Source organism: Prunus persica, chromosome G8 (genome assembly GCF_000346465.2).
Source record: "Prunus persica cultivar Lovell chromosome G8, Prunus_persica_NCBIv2, whole genome shotgun sequence".
In the NCBI taxonomy this organism is placed as follows: Eukaryota; Viridiplantae; Streptophyta; class Magnoliopsida; order Rosales; family Rosaceae; genus Prunus; species Prunus persica.
In genome coordinates this window covers 9,483,585-9,508,112 of record NC_034016.1, presented here as the reverse complement: position 1 = coordinate 9,508,112, position 24,528 = coordinate 9,483,585, and the positions used below count along the sequence as shown (strand labels likewise).

The following is a 24,528-nucleotide window of genomic DNA, read 5'->3' as shown; positions in this document are numbered from 1 at the left end:
TAACCACGTCGTTAGTATGTACCGTCGTGATAAATTTATTATAACGTCGTTGTCTATTTCAGTACGTCGTGTGAAACCTTATAATACGTCGTTTTGTTATACATAACCGTCGTGTGTTTTTTTTGCGCTGACTTGTTTATATTATTTTATATATTTAGGTACTTACACGATGTTTTAAAACAAGCAAATATGTGCACAATGGTTGGCTTTATCGACCCTGCTACAGTTAGTGCCAGCTCTGGCACAATAGCTGACAGATCACGAATGGTAGCATCACGACTTCAGAAGACTGACGGTGAACAGATTTTCCTGATGCCTTACAATCCAGGGTTAGTCTCCTTAACAGGATTTTGTTTTTATGATTTTCAATAAATGACAGCGTATAAACTAACCACGTCGGTGTTTTATTTTATTGAGTCGTTTGAAACGACTAACCACGTCGGTAGTTATTTATCGTCGTGATAAATATATAATGTCGTCGATTGCTACTTTATTTCGTCGTGTGAAATATTATAATACGTCGTTTTTGTAAATAACCGTCGTTTTTATATTAATTTTGTGCAGCCGTCATTGGATCTTGCTGATTGTAAGAGCAAAGAGGGAAACAGTCTATTTTCTGGATCCTCTGCCAGGATATCGTGTGGTCGATGAAGAGGCCAAAAACATCGTGAACAGTGCCATAAAAATTTATAATTCCCACATAGCCAGATCAGGCCGTAAGGCAGTCATTTGGAAAACTCTGTCAGGCACACCAAAGCAACCCAGCAATGTCGAATGCGGGTATTACGTGATGCGCTTCATGAAGGACATCATCATGGATCCTTCCTTGGGGTTTGAGAAGAAGGTAAGAAGAAATAACCTTCAAACATTTTACGTCGTTTTTTGTATTATCAACGACGGTCATGTAAAATTACCGTCGTTGAATAGATATACTACGTCGGTTATGGTCGTCTGTGATTGAATTTCCTTTTATTTATAAACCCTAATAGTCATTGTTTTTATGCAGTATGCGAAGGGAAAACAGGAAGAGCCATACCCCCAAGAAGCAATTGATGAAGTCCGGAATGAATGGGCAGAGTTTGTTTGCCTTCAACTTAAATAGGGGAATTATTGAACACTTGATATTTATGTATAATGTACAAATTTTGTCTATAATATATAATGTAAAAATTTGTTGAGGTTTTCTTAAAGTAAAAACAAAAACAAACATACAAAATACGTTACCGACGTGTAATAATTTTCCAACGACGTAATAAAGTCAAAAGCCGTCGTTTTTTGTGGTTTCGTTTTAAACAAATCCGACGTAAAAGGATATTTAGACGACGTTCTTTGAACAATGGAGTCGTTTATGGTTTACAACGTCTTCAATTTCTTAAGGGTTCAGGGTAGTACTTTGTAACGACAGCGGTTAAGTCGAGGAATATATATTTTACGTCGGATAGTTAAATATCCGCCATCGTTTCTCATTTAAACGACGTCATTTTAACAACTTAGTCGTCTCTTACAATTTACAACGTCTACAATTTATTAACACCGACGTGGTTTGTTGTTGTGATAAGAATATTTTATTATTTTTATATCAAAATATTCAAAATAAATTTAAAATAAATCAGAAAAATGCAAAGTCAACTCCTATGAAGTCATTGATATATTTTCTTCCCCCTAAAGCTTGAAAAAATTCATTTTGAATAACAAAAATTTAAAATGAACATCCAAAACAAAATTGTTTTGATGAGTCATAAAATCACTTCTAGTTTTATGGTTTAGGGTTTAGAGTCTAGGGTTTAGAGATTAGGGTTGTTATTTATTGGGGTTTATTTTTAAAGTATAATTTTTGGGTAGTCTAGGGTATATATTAGGCTGTAAAACCATAAACCCTTTTATAAACTTAATTTTTAAAATTATATAATTTAGTTTTAAGGGTTTAGGGTATTAATTATTAACGACGGTGGTTGAGTCGTGGAATACATATGTTACGTCGTCCAGTAAATTATCCGACATGGTTTCTGCGTTAAACGACGTCATTTTAATATGTAAGTCGTGTATTATTATTTACAACGTTTTCAATTTCTTAACCCCGACGTGGTTTTTCAGTCGTCTTTATATCAAAATATTGAAAATAAATTTAAAATTAATCCAAAAAATGAAGCGTCAAAATAAACGGCGTTACGTTCAGTGTTTCCGTCGTTGAATATTACATTTACGTCGGTTCTTGTAGAACTTTCGTCATGGTTTTTCTTTCGACGTTTTAAAGAGCGCGCGCTCTAAAAATTTTCGCGCGTCCTAAATTTTTTTATATTTGGCTCTTATTCTTATTCTTCTAACCCTGAACCCTAAAATTTTCAGATTTCGTGCAACATAACATTTCGCTCTCTCACTTCTGCTCTAATTAAAAGTTGCTCTGTCACTTCTGCTCCGTCGAATCTGTGAGCTCGTCCAACCTGTAAGTACAAACCCTATCTTCCCCTTGTAAATTCATTGAATGATATTAGGTTGTTTTGTTAAAGGGTTTTAGGTATATGCTTTGTGATCTGTTAATAATGTGCTTATAAGTATGGGTTCATGGATTTTCTGTTTAATGGGTTCATGGATTACATTATCTGTTATGTTGAATTGGGAATGGATTTAATTTTGTCGGATCTTTTAATCACCCTATGTTATGTTGAATTGGGAATGGATTTATTGTTTTCATGCTTGGTTTCATGTATATGTTGTTTTCTTGCTTGGTTTCATATATATGTTGTGTTCTTAATGGGTTTTGGGTTCTTGAAAATAAACTGAGACACGATGCCTTTTTAGGCATACGACGACGATTACACGACGGTTTATGAAAAAACCGTCGTTGTATTAATTATACACGACGGTGTTTTCATAAACCGTCGTTTGTATTACTTATATTAGACGACGTCTGTTGAAAATCCGTCGTCTATATATGCCAAATACGTCTGTTTTTGTTTAAAACCCGTCGTCTCTGTTGTGTATTACTTGCTATTAGATCTTTGTATAATCTGCTATAGTGATGGTCATTGCCTGTATTTTCACTTTATTATATATAATAGGTTATAGTGTCGGAGATGGATAAGTCATGGATGCACTCGGATAGAAGATCGAAGGCATATGAGTTTGGGGTGGAAGCATTTTTGAACTTTGCTGTAGAAAATCTTCTAACTACAACACATATCCGTTGTCCATGTGTTAAATGTGTTAATTTGAAGTTGTTTGGGGTTGGAATTATAAGGGATCACTTATACTTTAATGGAATTGACCAAAGCTATAAGAATTGGACATTTCACGGAGAACCTTGGGAAGCAACTACTAATGCTAGTAGAAATGTTGAAGAAGATGATGGCCATAGTAGGTACAGTTTTGTGTCTGAAGAAATTGATATGGATGATAATGATTTTGGTTCCGATCCGTATGAGTTTGCCAATGTGATTGGGGATGGAGATCAACCAGTGTACCCTGGTTGTAGAAAGTACACGAAGTTATCGGCATTAGTGAAGTTGTATAATTTGAAGGCAAAACATGGGATGAGTGATGTCTGTTTTACAGAATTATTGATACTTCAAGGCGATTTGCTTCCAGAAGGAAATACAATACCAACCTCTATGTATGAGGCTAAAAAGACTTTGTGTGCATTGGGGCTGAGTTATGAGAAAATGCACGCATGCCCCAATGATTGCATCTTGTATAGGAAGGAGTATGACAATTCAACTAATTGTCCTACTTGTGGTATCTCAAGGTGGAAGGAAGGCAAAGATTCAATCTTGAAAGAGGGTGTGCCAGCGAAGGTGGTGTGGTATTTTCCTCCAATTCCAAGGTTTAAAAGGATGTTTCAATCACATGAGACAGCTAAGAGTTTGACTTGGCATGCTGCTAGAAAATCAATTGACGGTCAGATGTCTCATCCGGCGGATTCCCCGTCTTGGAAACTTCTTGATGATAAATGGCCTGAGTTTGGTAATGAGCCGAGAAACTTGAGATTGGCTCTTTCATCTGATGGATTCAATCCCCACAGTTCTCTAAGTAGCAGATATAGTTGTTAGCCGGTTATCTTAGTTAATATAATCTCCCTCCATGGCTGTGCATGAAACGAAAGTTCATGATGTTAACCTTATTGATTTCCGGTCCTAAACAACCCAGAAATGATATAGACGTCTACTTGGAGCCTTTGATTGATGATTTAAAATCTTTGTGGGATGGGATTAGAGGAGTGTATGATGCACATAATGGAGAATACTTTACACTCAGAGCTGCATTAATGTGGACAATTAATGATTTTCCCGCCTATGGAAACTTATCTGGTTGTGTTGTTAAAGGATATAAAGCTTGTCCAATATGCGGCGATGATACACCTAGTCACAGGTTGAAAAATGGCCACAAAATTTGTTACATTGGGCATAGAAAATGGTTACCAATCAATCATCCATATAGGAGGCAACGTGCAGCTTTTAATGGGAAACTTGAATATGGCATACCTCCCGAGCCATTAACCGGAGAAGAAGTGCTGCATATGGTTGAAAATGGTGACAGAGTTTGTTGGAAGAAGAAATCAATATTCTTTGATCTCGAGTATTGGAAATACCTTCCTGTGAGGCATGCCCTAGATGTTATGCACATTGAGAAGAATGTTTGCGATAGTATTATTGGTACATTGCTGGAGATCCCTGAAAAAAATAAAGATGGGATTGCTGCTCGATTAGATTTATTGAACATGGGGGTCAAAACTGATTTGCAACCCGAGTATGGAGAAAGACGTACTCGTTTGCCTCCTGGGCCTTGGAATTTGTCAAGAGCAGAGAAGAGAGAGGTTTGCAATTCTTTCTATGGTATGAAGGTCCCTGAAGGTTATTCTTCAAATATTAAAAATCTTGTATCTTTACAAGATTCAAGACTTCTTGGCCTTAAATCACATGATTGTCATACCTTAATGCAACAATTGCTCCCTGTGGCAATTCGTTCTGTTTTGGAGAAGCCTGCAAGGTATGCAATAACTCGTTTGTGCTTCTTCTTCAATGCTATATGTGCAAAGACTGTTGATGTTTCCAAGCTAGATAAGTTGGAAGAAGATGTAGTAGTTACTCTGTGTTTGCTTGAGAAGTACTTTCCCCCTTCATTCTTTGATATCATGGTTCATCTAGTAGTACATCTTGTCAGAGAAGTTCGTCTATGTGGGCCAGTATATTTTAGGTGGATGTATCCGTTTGAAAGATATATGAAAGTGCTGAAGGGGTATGTTCAGAATCGTACTCGTCCCGAAGGTTGCATTGCTGAGCGGTATATAGCTGAAGAAGCGGTAGAGTGTTGTACTCAGCATTTATCTTATGTTAGTACAGTTGGAGTGCCTTCAAGCCAAAAGATGGGACTTTCAAAGCCATTATCAGGTTGCACAGTGAGCGTAGTTGATCAGGACCTGTTGAATCAAGCACATCTATATGTCTTGGAGAATACGGAGGAAGTCCTACCTTATATCGAGTACGTATGAGCTTTATTCTTTAAGTTTCCATTTTAAATTATTTCTTATGTTTATCTTCTATATTTAGGACGGTAATGCTTGAATTTTTCGTGTCATGTAGGCAACATATGATTCACATCAAGACTGCTTATCCAAAATTTAGAAAGAGAACAAAGTGGCTGCAGGATAAGCACAATAGCACTTTCATTCAATGGCTACGCTTCAAGGTATATATTGTTGAATAACATATTTCTCTTTTAATTTTCTTCTTATTTATATGTTAGATTGAATTAAGATATGATTAATTTGCAGGTTCAAAGTGAACTTGAGGAAGACAATCATGGCGTATCAGAAAATTTAAGGTGGCTAGCAGCTGGTCCAAACATGTCAGTGCCATTATATAGGAGCTATCTTATTAAAGGTATTAAATTCAATATCAAGGCACAAGATGATGTGCGGACAACTCAAAATAGTGGAGTTTATTTACTTGCACATACCATGCAAGTTGCTAGTGCCAAGGATAAAAACTCAATTCTCTCAAATATGGGTTTCTATGGTGTCATTCAAGAAATTTGGGACCTTGACTACCAAAAGTTTACAATCCCAGTCTTTAGGTGTGATTGGATAGATAGTTCTGGTCTTGTAGTCGACGAACTTGGATTTACCCTTGTAGATTTGAGTAAAATTGGACATAGGAATGACCAATTTGTTTTGGCTTCTCAAGTCAAACAAATATTTTTTGTTGACGACCCGATGCATCGTGGTTGGTCGGTAGTGTTATCAATGCCTAATAGAGAATATAATGATGTTATTGGTGATGAAGTATTAGGTGATGTGGTAATTGAGTGTGAGCCATTTACTAGAGGGATGCCAAATGTTGACACATTTGATGAACTGGTAGGTGAGTTAGGCGGTCAAAATATTCGAGATGGGTGTGAAGATATATGGATTGAATGATGCTTATGTAATTGGCAGTGTATGACATTAATTTTGTAATATATTGTAATGTGATTTCTTCACTTTCTACGTTCAAATAAAACACGACGTTATTGTGAATCAGTTATTCAGCATATTTACCGACGTCTTAAAGCAACGTAACAATGAAGAACCACGACGCTATTGTGAAGCAATTATTCAGGATATCACGTCGGTGAAGGATTAAGAACCGCCATGTAATTCAGAATAACACGACTCCAATCCCATAATACCGACGTCTAAAAAACGAGATATATAATCTGAACGTTAAAAAATACGACGTCATCATACATTTTCCACGTCGCAAGTTCTTTTATAAACGAAGAGGAACGAAATGAATTCCGACGGAAATTCATTATAACCGCCGTCTAATAACAATTAAACGACGTTATTTGTAATACGGCTCTCATCATAATCTACGCCGTCTATATGTTCTGTAATACGGCTCTCATTTATTTGGAACCGACGTTGTTTAGAAGTTCAACGTCGTCTATATTATTAAGTGCGTCGTGAGTAATGAATACATATAAATACAACGTCGACTATATAAATGTATACGTCGTAAATAATGACACTGACAACTATTTCCACGTCATCCTTTTTAGAAAAATCGAAGTGGAAAATTTATTTCACGACGGTTTTTTGTAAATAAGAGACGTTGTAGATTTCAATAACGTCGTCTTCTCATGTATTTAAAGACGTCATATTTTTTCTTGTCGGGTAAATTATATTTAACGGCGTAGTATTTTAGTTGTCGTCGTTGTATGTATATCTTGCGGCCTTGTTCTTTTAATATGTGTCATATTTTTCCTTTTTAACGACAGTGATTTTTTTGAGTTGGTCGTCTATTCTCATCCTCGACTATTTTCTAGAACTTTAGCAGACTAAACACGTCTGTTTTTATTTTTTTCCGACGTTGTTTTATTTAACAACGTCTAATATTTATCGTCGTTGTTTGTTTCTGAAAATAGGACGTATAAATTTTGTAATACGACTCTCATATATTTGTTACCGACGTTGTTTAGTTTTTCAACGTCTACTCTATTAACATATACGTCGTAAATAATGACACTGACAACTATTTCCACGTCATCTTTTATCGAAAAATCGTAGTGGAAAATTAATTTTACGACAGTTGTTTTTATATATGCGACGTAGTAGGTATCAATAACGTCGTCTTCTAATGTATTTAAAGACGTCATATTTTTTATTGTCGTGAAAATTATATTTAACGTCGTCGTATTTGTATTTTCATCGTTGTATGTCTATCTTGCGGCCTTGTTCTGTGTCATATTTTTCCTTTTTAACGACGGTTTTTTTAGAGAGTTGGTCGTCTATTATCATCCTTGATTGCTTTTTTTAGATCTTTTTGCAGTACAAAGACGTCGTTTTGTATTTGTTGATGACGTTGTATATTTTAACAACGACGGTTATTTAGCGTCGTGGTTTATGAGGGAAAAGATGACGGTGGATTCCACGACCATTGAAAAATCCAATACACGACGGTGATTTACCGTCGTCTTTTTGCTTTTTTGTAGTAGTGCGAAGGTAACTAGTAAAATCCGAAAGGCAATACTGAAGGCAACCAATTTATCCAAAGGCAACATATTTATATTTGGGTACCTAAGGTGGCTTAAGAAAATATAAACTTTCTGAAAAATATGATGAATAACTGAATTTCTATTCAATCTAAAACTCTGCTGCCATTTATCTGTTATTTAGCTAAAATTTCTTTTTCTATATCCTCAAAGAATATCTCACTTGGCAGCATATAACTTAAAATATTTAAAAGCACATATCAAATTATGAAAGCACTAATCTTTAAATAAAACTTATTCAAGATCAAATCTTATAACTGAATTGCATAAATTCATTTATGAAAACAAAGAGTCCACTCACAGTTAGTCCGAGCTCGCTGGACATTTTGAAGGTCCCTCCTGAGGGTCAACTGGCGCTCGGGTGCCTGATTCAATTATCATACTATTATATTAATATATTTACTCAATATAATAATTACATAAAAACCCTGACCCCTGGATCCTAGAAGTCGTGCATCAAATTAAAGTCATTCCTATGCCCACATTAACATCCCTTTATACTTAGGACACATGTCCTGTGAGTCTGGTCTTGATTGGACGGTTGGATTGGTCACGATCAAGCGGTTCCTAAAATCTCAACCCTAGGGTTCACAATTTCAGAGTATCCGGGACTCCGATTCACTATCCGTTGAATCCTAAACGATCCTAGAATTGTCTAGATTAACATATCTGAAAATGACTACGATCCGTCGGCTCAAATATATTGAACTCGGAAATCATACAATATGCGAGATCCGTTCGGGGTTCAAACGTTATCCGAATTTAGATCTGTGAATTCCTACGCGCTCGTGACAACACGAGGATTATTGTAGGACTAAATGTGGTCCCCACTAAACTGCCCAAGCACCGGCAGCGCTTGGGTGGCTTGATAAATTTCTGGCGGTTGGAAAAACTCCAAATCGCTGGCCCAAACTCTTACCTTAGGTAAAACACCCTATTGGAAACCACTTTTGTTCTTAGACCTATCCCGAAAAGTGGCTAAAAGTGCCTGAAATCATGCTCTCAAAATCGACTGAAACCTAACTTGAAAATCAAGGTATCTACACTAGAAATTTCTGAGATCCTACCCAACCAACTGCTAGGTCACGAAAAATAGCTAAGAACCCATACCTTGATCATCCGATTTGGTGGCTAAATGAGAGAGAATGAAGCTGTGAAAAATCGACCCAAATCCAGGGCGATTTTGGTGGTTTCCGGCAGCACCATGGCGGCGACTGGCGTCAGGGTGGGCTGAGGTTGATGGCATGGCTTGGCCAATCGTTTTGGCTCCGATCTTGCAGCTTGGGGTGGTCAGTGGCAGAGGCTAGGGTGGAGGGAAGGGTTCGGCTGGAGCTGAATTTTCGAAGGGGAGGGGGTGTTCTATGCGACAGGAGAGAGAGAAAGGAGGGTTTAAAATTTCTGGTTACAAAAATTACCATTTTACCCCTCTACGTATTTTGACCGTATTTTCTTCGTTATAACTCCGATTCAAGCCCACTACGTGTCTATGGACTCGTTTCGTCGCTCTCTACACAACGGTGCATGTGGAATTGTCTAATTCTTTCTCTGTCAAAAAGTCAACTTTTCCCTTAATAAGTTATTCTAAGGGCAAAATTGTCCTTTCCTCTTAATAGTTTAATAATTGAATATTAATTAAGGTTTGGGTTATTACAACGGATCCCACGAGGATTGATGATAAATTGATTCAATTCGATTCCCTGCACAAAACAGAAATGGAAACTAAGCTTAAAGATTGCAAAGAGATAGGGAACAATACAATTCTAAGTCTCAAGTAATCAAGTTAACAAGTTCAATTCAAGTAAAAAGATTGAATCTCTCTAATGTATAATTTAGCCTTGGTGTCTGGTCTAAACCTTGTCTTCATAATTCCCTAATTAGATCCTTGTTGTCGAACGTAAATTAAGCAATAGAAATCCATTAAGTATAGAAGAACGTTTTAAACACCCAAGTATGTATCTAATCCATATTGTTGAATGTCCATACACACTCTTCCTATTCATAGTTCAATTGGAATTAAGGCATATGATGTCTACTCTTAATTCCAGCCAAGATAGGTAACATACAAGTTTAAATGGTGATCAAACATTCAAACAAGGATATCAACTGATAAGCGTAATGAATAAGAACAATAACTAAAATTGAAACTTGGAAACCAATCAAACTTCAAAAACTTAAAATCATCTTGGTGTTTATTAAAACAAAGTAAAACTAAGGAAATACAAGACGAAAATAAAAGACAAAGGGAGGAGAAGAAGATGGGGACAACATGCTAGAGATGGAACAACTTCATCCCCATGGCTTTTCTCTCCCTTTGTGACTCTCAACTCTCCCTCTCTTTGTGTACAGTGTGATGAAATATGAATGAATATCTGAATTTTTGACTTCCCAGCTCCTTGAAGACTCTCTATTTATAGGGTTAAGGTGAGTAGAAATTCTGATTTGGATATTGAGTTCACCAACCACACCCACTTCACCTACCACACAATTGCATTGGAAAACAATTTATCTTCTCTTTAGGCTTAGTGCTGCAACTCCCACTTCATCTTCTTTTATTTCTTTTAGCTATTGCAAAACTCCACTCCAATTCTAAGCAACGAATCTGCTTCACCTAACTTCCTCACCATCAATAATACCTCATGCTTAGGTTAGAATGACCAAGCACACTTAGCTCATCCTTAGATTAGCATGACCAGCAACTTCAAGGGCTCACGAATTAGGATTTCCTTAAGCAAATGACGACTTTGAGCACTCCATCTTGAAGTTTAGAATGTCATCTTTCCAACAACATGTCATTTAGGCCAATCCAAGGTCGAAGGAAGAAGTTAAGGCCGAAATAAATTGCGCAGACAAAATTCCTCCTGAGCACGATTCAGTGTTTAGTGGGCAGAGGACTCCATATACTTCCAATTAGGCTCCATTTTGGATATGTTGTAGTAGAGACCCATTGGACCAACTTTACTTGAGAATGTCTCCTCATTTGAGCTGTGTAGATTGCTGAAATAAGGCCTGCAATGTGACATACGAAACTAGACTAACAAGGGAGTGTAACTCATATTGGATTTGTCTTTAAGCTCTTCTTCCATTCATCCAAATCAGGTCTTAACATGCTTGAATTGCATGAATTATGCTTTTTTGCTCTATTGATCTACAAAACACACAAAGATTCTCGAATGGAGAAATCAAAGACTGTGGGAGAGACTGGGGGAGAGTTTACACAACCTGATAGTGTTCCCCCAAAATGTGAATATGTCCTAAATAATTATTATATAATCACATATGTGTATTTGGAAGCCTAAGTGGCCTGGTGGTCTTAACACCCTAAAGAGAAGTGTGTGGCCCCAGGTTATGCTTTGGAGATTCAGAGAAGTCATGTGGGTTGACCCCAAAACACATTCATTCACCTATTTATTGTGAGATACCTAACACATTGAACATTACATGTGGTGTGTTGCACATTGAACATGACATGTGGTGTGTTATACATTGAACATAACATGTGGTGTGTTACACATTGAACATGACGTATATATAGTCGCACATCGCTGGCGTAAGAAATGAGAAATTTCTTATATGTTCACGTATGGGTGTCCCTACGAAGTTGAAGGCCCTGGGTAAACCACAAAATTGTGGCCCTCGATCCTCTATGTACGATACTCATGTATTTTATTCTTTTTTATGTTCTTACTTTGAAAAAAATATTTATGACCTCAATTTGAAGATTGTAAGATAATAATAAAAAATTAACAAACAACATATAATCCACACTGCAACTCAACAAGAAGGGGGAAATTTTTAGTGAAATTCTTTATCAAATATATCAAATTCTAGTACGACATACTTAGTTACCCATATCGACAAGAAACTTCTTCAAAAATGAGAATCTTAACCAAGCATTTGTAAATTTTAAATTTATTTCCCAAATCCCTATTCTTTATATGCATAAAATTAATAAAAGAGAAAGAAAAAAACATCATATTGATTTTTTTTTTAAATGGTCAATCATCATGCATGTTAAACTATTAGGACTTCAATGTTGATTGAATTATTGAGAAAAAATGGGTGAAGTCAATAAGTGTTTGTTGTTGAAGAGTTCAGATATTAGAACTTGACATAGATGTGTTTTATTTCTTAAATGTACTAGATTAATTGATTTAGACTATGAATTTAATGAACAATTGGGCCTTTGTTTTGCCGAAGTTATAAAGGAGGAGGGAATTTTTTTCACACATCTTACTAAAGTACATGAGAATTGAGAATATGAACTTAAGATAACTAATCTGTAATTCAACATTCTTTTCTACTCGATTAGGTCCGTTAGCTGAGTCTCTTTTTATTTGCGTGATTCTTTATTTTGGAATATTGAATAATTAGGCATAATATAGTTTTTATATATATAACTATTTATTATTATAAAGTAGTATAGTATATATATAGAGTTCATAAAAATTAGAGTTCCTCCCAATTTAGTGGCCCTAGGCGGCTGCCCATGAGGTGTCATCTTTCCTACTATGGCGTATTTTGAACTTGTAGGGCCAAGAACAAAATGGCGCAAATGTAGGGGCCACTGTGGCTCTCTAACTCCTACCACACATTGTGCTGACAATCTGTTTATATGGTGGCCAGTTAGTGTGTGTGAGTCGACATTTTTTGTCCATGAAGATGTGAGGGTGGATTTCAACAGATTGATACTTGTTTGGTGTCCATGAAGAGGTGCAGATATTTTGTTGATTTTGATTGTCCGTAGGTAGACTCGGTCAAAAGTTTGCAAGGTTTAAAATGTACGAGAAGGTTTGGTGTCCACCTACAATTCTTTTTTTAATTTCTATTTAAATATTCAATTTTTTCAAATAAGAATCCAAGTAAGCAAGTTATCTAATCTAGCTTAAAATTTGATTTATTATATTTATCAAATTCCAAAACTACCCATATTTACAAGTTAACGTGTTATGTGAGAGGTGTAACTAATGACACACACGTTCAATTTGAAAAGATCTCCAAATAGTTGTAATGGATGTAGGAATTAATTTAGAAACTTATTCGAAATTAAATATTAAATTCAGCATTACCGTATTAGTAATTTATATGTGATTAACGTTTTGGTTTATTTAATAAAAAAATTATGTTGTTTTTCTTTTATGAATTATACAATTAGTAATCTATTTTATTATAGTTTTATGAATAATAGTGTACATTCTAATTATGTTAAAAAATAATTTGATAATCTATTTATTGTTTGTTTTATGAAAAACTTTTTTTTTTTAATGAACCTATTTTTTTATCTACATAATGTACCCTTTTTTTTTCTCTAATATTGTACCTATTTTCTATAAATTATTGTGTACCTATTTTAATTTATAAAAAATGTACGGAAATTTCAATTACAAAGTGACTAACCTAGTTGTTATTTAATATTTTTGGTAAATAATATACCTATATTTTTATACGTATATATTTTTATTTTTATTTTTAATAGGTATATTATTGAATATGTAATTTACAGATTTTTTTTTGTTTGCAATTTTAGGGGGCGATATGTTAGAGGGAATGACAACTAAAATAAATGGGGTGATTGGTATGCTATTAATAGGGAGTATTAATTACAATTATGGCAGTTAATGAAATGATTGAAATAAATTATAAATAAAATATGAAGTCTGGTGGCAACTATGTAAAAACATAGGAATACTATTACCTCTTATATCCTACTGGTCATTTAAGTTTGAAATTAGACTATATACATAGATTTATATAGTGATGGATATATGTATAGAAAATAGAAAATGTAGGGACCTATATTGGATAAGTCCATCGCAGGTTCATAATGTCGAATGACTATAAGTTTAGAGTGCTACTAAACGAATCCTAAAATTAACTTAGTAACTCTACTACCAAACTATTTATTGAATTACTAATTTATCCTAATATAAAATGACCAAAAAGGATATATTGAATTGTGAAATAAATAAAATTTTAATAAGTACACCTTACTCACTATATTCAACCCTTATCAGACATAGAAAAGTCTTCGTATTGCTTGGTACTCACGAATAACTCAGCGAGTACTAGTTTAGGATTAGTATTACGAAATTAAAGATTTTGATGAAACCCAAAATCTGAAAAGAGGGCACAGATTCATGTAAAAAGAGAAACCTGGTTTAGGATTGGTATTAGAGTGTTATACTAGGGCTATTTTTGGTAGTTAAATAGGGTGTACTTAGTTAATTTTACATTTTGATTAAAATTTTAGAGTTAACTTAGATTATAAGGTGTACTCAATTAATTTTAGAGTTCGTTTAACAGCACTCTAAGTTTATCTCTCTCGGTCCCCTACAATTATAATGTGTGACTATCTGGGATGAGAAAAGTGTTATTTGTTTTTCTACCACTTGAGCAAGAATACCAATCGAATTGATGAACTAGTTTTATATATTTATTTGTTCATACAAACGACAATAGTTTAATGAATAATTGCTCAATTTGGCATACTTATTGTCCTAAAAATATACCTTTATTAAAGTATATTTACTTAAGCTCAAACAGTAATTATATAATATTAAAATTATTTAATCTCTAATCCTATCTAATTTTAACACCCACTCTCACAACTTAAGCTAAGACCATTTCCCATGGATTAATCTTTGTTACTATAAACTATATCACGGTTGGTTTGGAAGTGATTATAGGATGGTCAGAATTACTTATAAAAAGAAGCATCTTTCACATACTAAGCGATTCTATTCTATAAAATCACTTAAAATCACTTAATAGTAATTAAATGACAAAATGTATCTCCCAAAAAATGATTATTGGCCTACTTAAAATCACTCTCAAAGTGATTCTCAAATAATAACCTTATATTGTTATGATAATAAAAAAGATAAACAACTAACTAATTAGACTAATAATTTATTTTATATTAAAAAGATGAACTCCTAGTCACTGGCGGACTCAGAAATTTTTTAGTGGAGGTGCAATATTGACTAAGTATGAAAAATAGTTTTTCAGAATAATCATTTTCTCAAGATAATTTTTAGCGGCTTTTATTCCTTATACATCAAATAAGTAAACTTGATTTTATAGGATTTTAGTATAAAGTATATATTGACTTAATGAGCCATCATATTTAGCCTAAATCGTATTTTGCACTAAAACCGAATTTTCATATTTTGATTTGGTGGGAATTTGATTTTCTAGTATTTTTATTTGAATCCAAATGGGGGGTACTTCCTTATTTACATTGTAAACTTAAGTAAATGGAGTAATATAAAAATAAATAAAAGTAAAAGGACAAAGACATTTACTTTTTCTGGCGAGGGAAGGTGCAGCTGCACCTTCTTACGCCTTAATAGGTCCACCCTGCTCCTAGTGCTTTGGTTTTTTATTTATTTAAAAATTTAAGTTGAATAATGAAAGTTCTGCATTAAAAAATGCTTGACTTCTTCCCAATTTAGGTGTCGTGTGGTACTAGCCAACGAGTGGACGTTGTTATTCTGTTATTCTACGAACTACTCTTGTCCTTTTGCATTTATTAGTAATATGTAATCATGTAAATCACGTTTAATTGCTCTTTAAGCTTCTTTAAATACCCGGCCTCGATCCTCCTTAAGCACTTCACCAACAAGAAACTAAACCAAACCTCTCTCTCTCTCTCTCTCTCTCTCTCTCTCTCTCTCTGTGAAATTGAATTCCTAGCTATATGGCTTCGTCTACCTCGCTACATGAATATAGTTATAGTAATGAATCAGCTGATATTAGAACAGCAGTACTGGAGGTTGAAACAGTAGGCCATAATGATCCACTGCCTAGAACTACAACTGTAACTAGGTCAGGGACGGGTGCTGCTCGAAACCGAAACCAGAACGAAAACTATCCGAAGTTAGAAGAGGGTGTTTTCTTGACGTGGGAGGATTTGTGGGTGACTGTGGTTTCTAAGGCAAAGAATGAAAATGGTAGCAGATCAAGATCAATCCTCCAAGGTGTAACTGGTTATGCCAGGCCTGGGGAGCTCTTGGCTATAATGGGTCCTTCTGGCTGTGGCAAGTCTACTCTTCTTGATGCTTTAGGAGGTAACAATTCATACACTCTTACTTAATAATTAGTTAGCAAAATTTTGGTTTTCACCGACATGAGAATAAAAATAGAAAAATCATGCATATGGATCAGGGTTGATTATGAGATTTTGAGGGCCCTATGCGAAACTTAAACTGGAGTCCTCATATAATCTAATGTGAAAATACAAATAGATTGACTAAGACTCAAATCTGGGCTTGGTACTATTCTATAAAAACCAACACAACCAAATACACTTATGTGTCAATGTGTTGCCCGCTAGAATATATATAATTTTAATAATATTAATATATATAATATAAACTAAAAAAAATTCGGGGATCTTGTGCAGTGGCGCCACTTGTACCATGCCAGGCCGCCCCTGATATGGATTAGCTACTAGAATAGGCTTGTTTATAGAAATTAGGGATGACAAAAATCCCTGAAGGGCCGAGTCCCCTACCCTAACAGGGGGAGATTTCGAGGCCAAATGGGTATCGGGTACAGGAATCTCCAAACTTGAAAAATCCTCGATGGGTATGGGGGAGGGGATGGTATTGGCGTCCCCATTCCCGAACCCGACCCGAAAATATATATGTTTATATTTAAATAAATATATATAATTATAATATTTATGTTTAATTCTAAGTTAACCTCCCTCTCCTAATTCTTCCTAATCTTATTTGGAATTTCATATTGAAGTGATTTTGAATAGTTGAGTTGAACTTTATAGTTAATTTGGATGTGTTGAATGATAAATTAATATGAAACTTACTGTTAAAACTCATTGCCATCCCTAATAGAAATGGAGAGAGAGAGAGAGAGAGAGAGAGAGAGGAGACGTCACGGCATGTGAGTGTATACCTATTTGTGTTCTCCTCACGTGGTGATGGGTGATGTGAAAGAGAATGCCAATCACAAAGAAGTATACACTCAGTGAAAGATTTCGCTATCTATTTACTTTTTGAAGCAAAAGATGACTTTAAGTCTACTATCATAAAACGTGTACAAAATAACAAATCATAGTGTACTGTAGTTACTACATAATTTAGAATAAAACAAAATAGGAAATTTAACGTTGTTTTATTTGTCCAATAATAGCTAGAAAAATCAACCTATTGGAGATATTTTCTGTGTGGGGTTGAAATTTCGTGAACCACAATTGTTACAAATAAAAATATATAAAAAATTAAAATTCAATTTATATACAGATGTGTGGTTACTAAACTAAAGACACTAAGGTGGTCAGCTAATGTTGTCAATATTGTGTGTCTACATAGCATTACTCTTTAATTATATATAGTGTGGATTAACCCTAAGCACAGGTCTAATTTTAAGTCAAGTGCTCATGATACTGCAGGGAGATTGAGTTCAAACACAAGGAAAACAGGGAATATCTTAATCAATGGGCAAAAACAAGCACTGGCATATGGAACTTCGGTAGGAAGATCAAGAACTATATATCATAATTCCTTTCTCTTTTGGCTTAATGAAGATATAAATACGAGTAATTTATAAAGCTTTCAATATCTCTTTTCATAATTTAAATATCATCAACACAGGCATATGTTACACAAGATGATACTTTGATCACAACTTTAACGGTCAGCGAAGCCGTATACTACTCAGCTCAGTTGCAATTGCCAGACTCCATGTCCAAGGCAGAGAAGAAAGAGAGAGCAGAAATCACAATAAGAGAGATGGGTTTGCAAGATGCCATGAACACAAGGATTGGAGGGTGGGGATCTAAAGGCCTCAGTGGTGGACAAAAGAGGAGAGTCAGCATTTGCATTGAGCTTCTTACACGCCCAAATCTTCTCTTCCTCGACGAACCAACAAGTGGCCTTGACAGTGCAGCTTCTTATTATGTCATGAGCAGAATTGCAAACCTGGATAAAACTGATGGAACTCCAAGGACTGTAATTACATCCATCCATCAACCTAGCTCTGAAGTCTTCCAACTTTTCGACAATCTTTGCCTTCTGTCCGCCGGAAGAACTGTCTATTTTGGCCCTGCTTCTGCAGCAAATCAGGTGACTAGCTTAATTTCCCTAGCTTAATATTTCTAAATTCGGATCCGTAGCTGTAGGGTTAACTGCTGTTATTTTCAATTGATTGCAGTTTTTCTCTTTATGTGGTTTCCCTTGCCCAACTCTCCAAAATCCATCAGATCACTTCCTTAAGACTATAAACAAAGATTTTGAGCAGGTAAGCCTTTTTTTTTTTTGGGGTAAAGTCCTAGTCGTATTTGATTGGAACTTTTCTCTTTATGTGGTAATCAAGAGTGCTCAAGCGCTCATTGGTTAGTAATTAATACCGTGCTAATTAATGACTCGTTTGAGCCCATCCCAAATGTAATCTCATGATCCAAACTGTTCATTGTTTAGGACATTGAACAAGGCATGGTTGGACGCACACCGACAGAAGTAGCGATTGATACTCTAATAAAGTCCTATAAAGAATCTGAAAGTTATCAGCAAGTTCAAAGACAAGTAGCTGAACTATGTAAGCAGGTATAGGCTAGTAATCAGATTCATATATAGCTCCAATTATTTATCCTTTCAATTGGTAGTTGATTCCCAGGATCATGGGAGGGGCCAAAATCTATGACTAACATAAATTTATATGAAATTTAGGATTTCGGTGAAGAATTGGAGAAGAGAAGCCATGCTGGCTTTCTTACACAATCTTTCGTACTTACAAGAAGATCCTTCATGAACATGTATCGAGATCGAGGCTACTACTGGTTGCGCCTGGCTGTCTACATTACCATTGCATTAGGCTTGGGCACTATCTATCAAGATCTTGGACATAGTTATGAATCAATTCAGGTGATTTGTTTTGTACATAAGATGCTTATGTTGCCAAATTTAGTCTGGACGAAACATTTTTGCAACGATCAACCTGATCATTTCTCCATCTAATTCACAATATAACATGTTATCTCCATCTGTGTACGTATTACGTAATATGTGGTTCATATTTACAGTTTTCTAAGCCTAGCTTGACAAGAGAACACTACATAGGAAATTGTTCGAGAGCTGTCTTATAGTGTTGGATATATTGATATAAAACTTATTAGATTTCTATTTTCCAGGCAAGAGGCTCGCTGATCATGTTTGTATCTTCATTTCTTACTTTTATGGCTATCGGTGGATTCCCCTCTTTTGTGGAAGATATGAAGGTAAACTAATTTGGAATAGGGTTGGATATGCTAAGTTTTGCACTTCTGTAGTTTACATCATAAATGCCGTATATATTAATGTTGCTAAACATAGTTTTTCTCTTGTAAACTCAGGTATTTGAACGAGAAAGATTAAACGGGCACTATGGTGTTTCTGCATTCGTTTTTGCCAACACATTTTCCTCTCTGCCCTTCTTGATATTGATTTCAGTGATTCCTGGAGCCATAACTTATTACGTCGCTGGACTTCACAAAGGATTTGAACACTTCGTCTACTTTGCTTGTGTGTTATTTGCTTGCATGATGCTGGTTGAGAGCCTGATGATGATAGTTGCTAGCATTGTGCCCAACTTCCTCATGGGAATAATCGCCGGCGCTGGAATTCAAGGGCTTATGATTATGTGCGGCGGTTTCTTCCAACTACCAAACAATATTCCCAAGCCTCTGTGGAAGTTCCCATTGTACTACATTGCGTTCCACAAGTATGCATACCAAGGACTGTTTAAAAATGAATTCATGGGCACAACATTTCCTAGCAGTGATCAAGGAGGAAAAACATCCAGTCTCAGTGGGGAACATATTTTGAGAGATAAATGGCAAGTCGAAATGGGTTACTCTAAGTGGGTTGATCTTGCAATCTTGGTAGGGATGATTCTTCTGTATCGAGTTTTGTTCTTGGTTATCATCAAGGCCATAGAGAAAGTGAAGACTATTGGTACAACTCTTTTGGCAATGCCTCTCAATAAGCGAAGCATGCAAATATTGGTCAATCCGTCCTCTACGCCTGTGCATGGAGAGAATCCGTAGTGGTAGTAGCATAATACAAATGGTATTGTTGGTATTATAAATTAGGGCTTGTCCAATATAGGTCCTTACAATTTCTATTTTTTAGACATATACCTATCATTCTATAAATCTATGTGTAAAACCCAATTTCAAACTTAAATGAGCAGTAGGATATAAGAGGTCGTAGTATTCCTATGTTTTTACATCCTTGCCATCAGACTTCATATTTTATTTATAATTTATTCCAAGCATTTTATTAAGTGCCATAATTGTAATTAAAACTCCCTATTAATAGCATATCAATCACTCCGTTTTTTTTTGGTTGCCATTCCCTCTAACATATGGCCCCTTAAAATTGCAAATAAAAAAAATATGTAAATTACATATCCAATAATGTACATATGAAAAATATAAATATAAATATATACGTATAAAAATATAGGTATATTATTTACCAAAACAAATTAACAAAAATAGGTCAATTACTTTGTAATTGAAATTTTTGTACATTTTTCATAAATTAAAAATAGGTACACAATAATTTATAGAAAATAGGTACGTTTTATAATTGAAATTTATGCACATTTTTTATAAATTAAAAATAGGTACATTACTTAGAAGAAGAAAATAAGTTCATTATACTAGGTATACATTATTAGAGAAAAAAAGGTATATTATTTAGAGAAAAAATTAGAGAAAAAAAATAGGTTCTTTATACCAAGTAAATTGTTTAGGGGAAAAAATAGGTACATTATTTTGAGAGAAAAAATAAGTACATTATTTAAATAAAAAAAATATGTACATCATTAGAGAAAAAAAAAAGGTACATTATTTTGAGAGAAAAAATAGGCTCATTTAAAAAAAAATTCATAAATAAAAAGATGATCAAATTATTTTTTATAAAACAAGTAATAAAGAAAAAAAATAGGTACAATATTTGAAGAAAAAATAGGTTCATTAAAAACAAAACAATAAATAGATTATCAAATTATTTTTCAACATAATTAGAATGTACACTATTATTCATAAAACTATAATAAAAAAGAATACTAGTCGTATAATTCATAAAAATAAAAAAAAAACAACATTAATTCCTAAATTTAATATTGAATTTAAATTATTAATATTTTAAATAGATTACTAGTCGTAATTCATAGAAGGAAAACACCATTAATTCAAAAATAGATTTCTAATACTTTAATGTGGAATTTAATATTTAATTTCAAATAAGTTTCTAAATTAGTTCCTACATCCATTACAACTATTTGGAGATATTTCCAACTTCAACGGGTGTCATTAGTTACACCCCTCATAACACATTAACTTATAAATAAGGGTAGTTTTGGAATCCGAAAAATACAATAAATTAAATTTAAAGTTATATTAGGTAACTTGCTTAGTTGGATCCTAGTCATCGGCTATTATTTGAAAAAATTGGGTATTTTACATAGAAAACTAAAGGAAAGGATTGTAGGTGAATTAAAATGAATTTTATGGGTCTAAGCTCAATTTACTATATAAATTAAGCATGAAGATAGGTATTTCTAGCAGTATTGGAATGGAATAGGAAGTATGTGTGCAATAAAGTTGAAGTTGTACTATATCTAGTATCTAGTGAGTATTTTTTATTTTCTAGTTGTTGAGGCCCAAAAAAGTCCATGGTTGGGCCCAAATAAATTTTCAACCCAAATACGATAATTTATTAAGAAAAGTCACATATAAGAGTACATGAAGGCCAGTCATATACAAGTCACAGTCCACGTGCCATGGTAAATAAATAATTTGTCATGCCAGGAACTGGGGTAAGGTTATAAAATACAAGCCCATGCTAAAATAAGCACCGTGTCTCTCTCTAAGGACAATAAAATTATAGCGTGCCAAGCAACATGCCACGCCAAGCAGAAAATTATTGTTTCACGCCCAACCACGCTACAAGCCTAAGTGGGCCCAAGCCACTTAAATACCCGGAGCTTGCTTGAGTGAGTTGTGGGGATGGTAATAAGTTGTCATGATGCCCATTGATGGGCCGAGAAATGGAGGTTCCGGGTTGCTTGGAAGCCTCGGGACTCAAACCCATTTCTTAGGCCCAAACATGTAGGTGAGCACAAAGGAGGAAATAGCTCATTAGCTTAACCAAATTAGCCCAACACCTCAACAAAAATGGGCCAACACTTGTTGAGGTTAGCCCATTTATTTTAACAAACCAACCCATTATCTTAGAAGACCCATACAATTATAAATGAGAAGCAGCAAAAGCCTCAGCCCCTTACTGAAAAAACAGAAGCCACGAAGGGAGCAAGATGTCCACATATGCAGAGCTGCTAGAAGGCTCCAGCACATGGGAAGGAACAAGTTCCAAGCATAAAACATCTGAATAACCAAGGGATATTAGCGCGCAAGCTGCCAGGAGGAGAGGCACCCTTCGAACCAGCATGTATATCCATTTGCTTTCCTTGATCAGATCTAGCCATGGAAGGAGGGAGGAAAGAAAAAGGGAAATAGCTGAGAATGGGAATCTCCTACTAAAACAGCTGCGGGAAATGGCCTTGAGCTCCCAAAAATCCCTAATTTTGTGCAAATAGACTGAGGAAATTTCACCAAGATGGGAAAAGTCAAGGGAGGAGAAGAGAAAGGAAGGGAGGGATTTGACCAAATTGGATAGAAACTATTAGGGTTTCTTGAAAAATGTCAGCTTCCAGCGGCTATAAAAGAGGCCTCTTCTACCTAACAAGCATCAACCACATCCAGAGAGCAAGCTTCCTCTCTTACTCCCAAAACCCAGTAATTTCGTGCTTAGCTCATCCTTTTCCCTTAATTTTCTCTCTTGGAAAGCTGTTCTAACACTTGACAGAGTCTCTATCAAGCTGCCGAAAAAACACTCAAGCCACCATTTTCTCTCTTTTTCCTCCTCTCAGCCAAAACCTTTGATAATCCTTTCCTCCTCTTCCTTAGAACCCGTGTTTTTCATGGAAACTCATAGCTCTTTCCCTTTAAGGCTAAACTCATGACAATTTTGCTCTCATGCCACAAGTCCCTCATGCCAAGCTAAGATTCTACCTATAAGCACTAAGAATTCATCTGTAAGTAGCCATTGTTTTTATTGGTGAAGGTGACCAGGGTGTTTCCTAAGGCTTTACTATCCTTTCGAAACATTTTGGGGTCTGATCTTTGAACTCAAACATAAGGAGGAAATTTCTGTCATTTTGCTCTTTACGGCAGCCCAGTCCATTTGTAGATGCCGGAAGAAAAAATCCCATACACTAGTTATGAGAAAAATATAATTAATGTTGATCAGAAAGGATATTTGGATGCATTGCATGTCCCAAGTTACATGAAATCAGAGAATATTAGAAGTCTGGGGAATGAATCTCTCCGATGGCTAGAAAGACCTTTGTTCCCGGAAACTAAAGAGAAAGAGGAGAGAGAAACAAGGAGGAGAGACATAAAGGGTTGAGAGGTTTTGATTGATTGTAAAAACAAAAAAATTCAAATCCATTAAAGGCATATTTGTCATTCTTGATGTAGAGAGTACATGAGGCATCTCCTGAGTTGAGGTGCGAATTTGTGATTCCACAGGCAGTTGTTTGAGTAATATTTTGCACGGGAAATATTCGTGGGTTAATTCCTTAGTCTTCGATCTTTCTTCTCTCTTGACCTTGATTCCTGCGAAATAAATAGGAGTAAATGGACCACACCCAAGGGGTGTTGGCTAAAGGCCCTCTGATGCCTAAGTTAGTTCAATTAAATCTTGATAAAAATACAACAATAGCTAAAATGGATGGAATTTTCCCAGGGGGTGTTGGCCTAGTGGCCTTAGCCATGTGAGAAAGAGAGAGAGAGAGAGAGAGAGAGAGAGAGAGAGAGAGAGAGAGAGAGAGAGAGAGAGAGAGAGAGTGAGTGAGTGAGTGAGTGATTTCTCTAGGATTTTTGGAATTAAGGAAGAATTTAGAATTACCTTGAAAGTTTTGTGTAGCCATGTATTTATAGTCTCCTTGTGTGCTAGGGTTTTTGGAGAATAATCCTTATTTGGTTTGGATTATTCTTTCCCTAAAAAAATGATAGGAATTACTCCAAGATATTTGGTAAAAATTTGGTCCTTGATTTAGGGAGATATTCTTATCTCAAATAAAAGATAATTACCCTAATTTCACGTGTCACCTTCTTATTGGCTGGCGAAATATGTGTTCTCATAAATGCACCCTATCTTCTACATGGCGTTTGTGAGGCATGGAGGAGATGAGAAATATTTATCAGGCTCTCCAACTACATCTGGGCTTTCTTCTTCGAGTTGGGCACCTAATTGGAGTAGGCTTTTGACTTCTTCTTGGAGTTAGGCTCCCAATGAGAATAGGCTTGTGATTCATCCTTGACCTAGGATCCCCAACCTTTATAAATACAAAGCTTCTCTTCACTCCTTTTCAAATTGCAAACTTGTTATCCTCTACTTTCTAGCCTATGAGAGAGATCTTGGAGGATTGTAC

General features: G+C 35.2%; 1 protein-coding gene across 1 annotated transcript; it reads left to right on the top strand.

The window, feature by feature from the left end:
- On the top strand, window positions 15,635-20,307 carry LOC18767222 (ABC transporter G family member 11). The gene is made up of 8 exons (XM_020553804.1): window positions 15,635-16,094; window positions 17,438-17,517; window positions 17,640-18,110; window positions 18,199-18,285; window positions 18,465-18,590; window positions 18,714-18,908; window positions 19,175-19,261; window positions 19,376-20,307. The coding sequence occupies exons 1-8, from the start codon at window positions 15,725-15,727 to the stop codon at window positions 20,066-20,068; spliced, it is 2,109 nt and encodes a 702-aa protein (XP_020409393.1). The 5' UTR covers window positions 15,635-15,724; the 3' UTR covers window positions 20,069-20,307.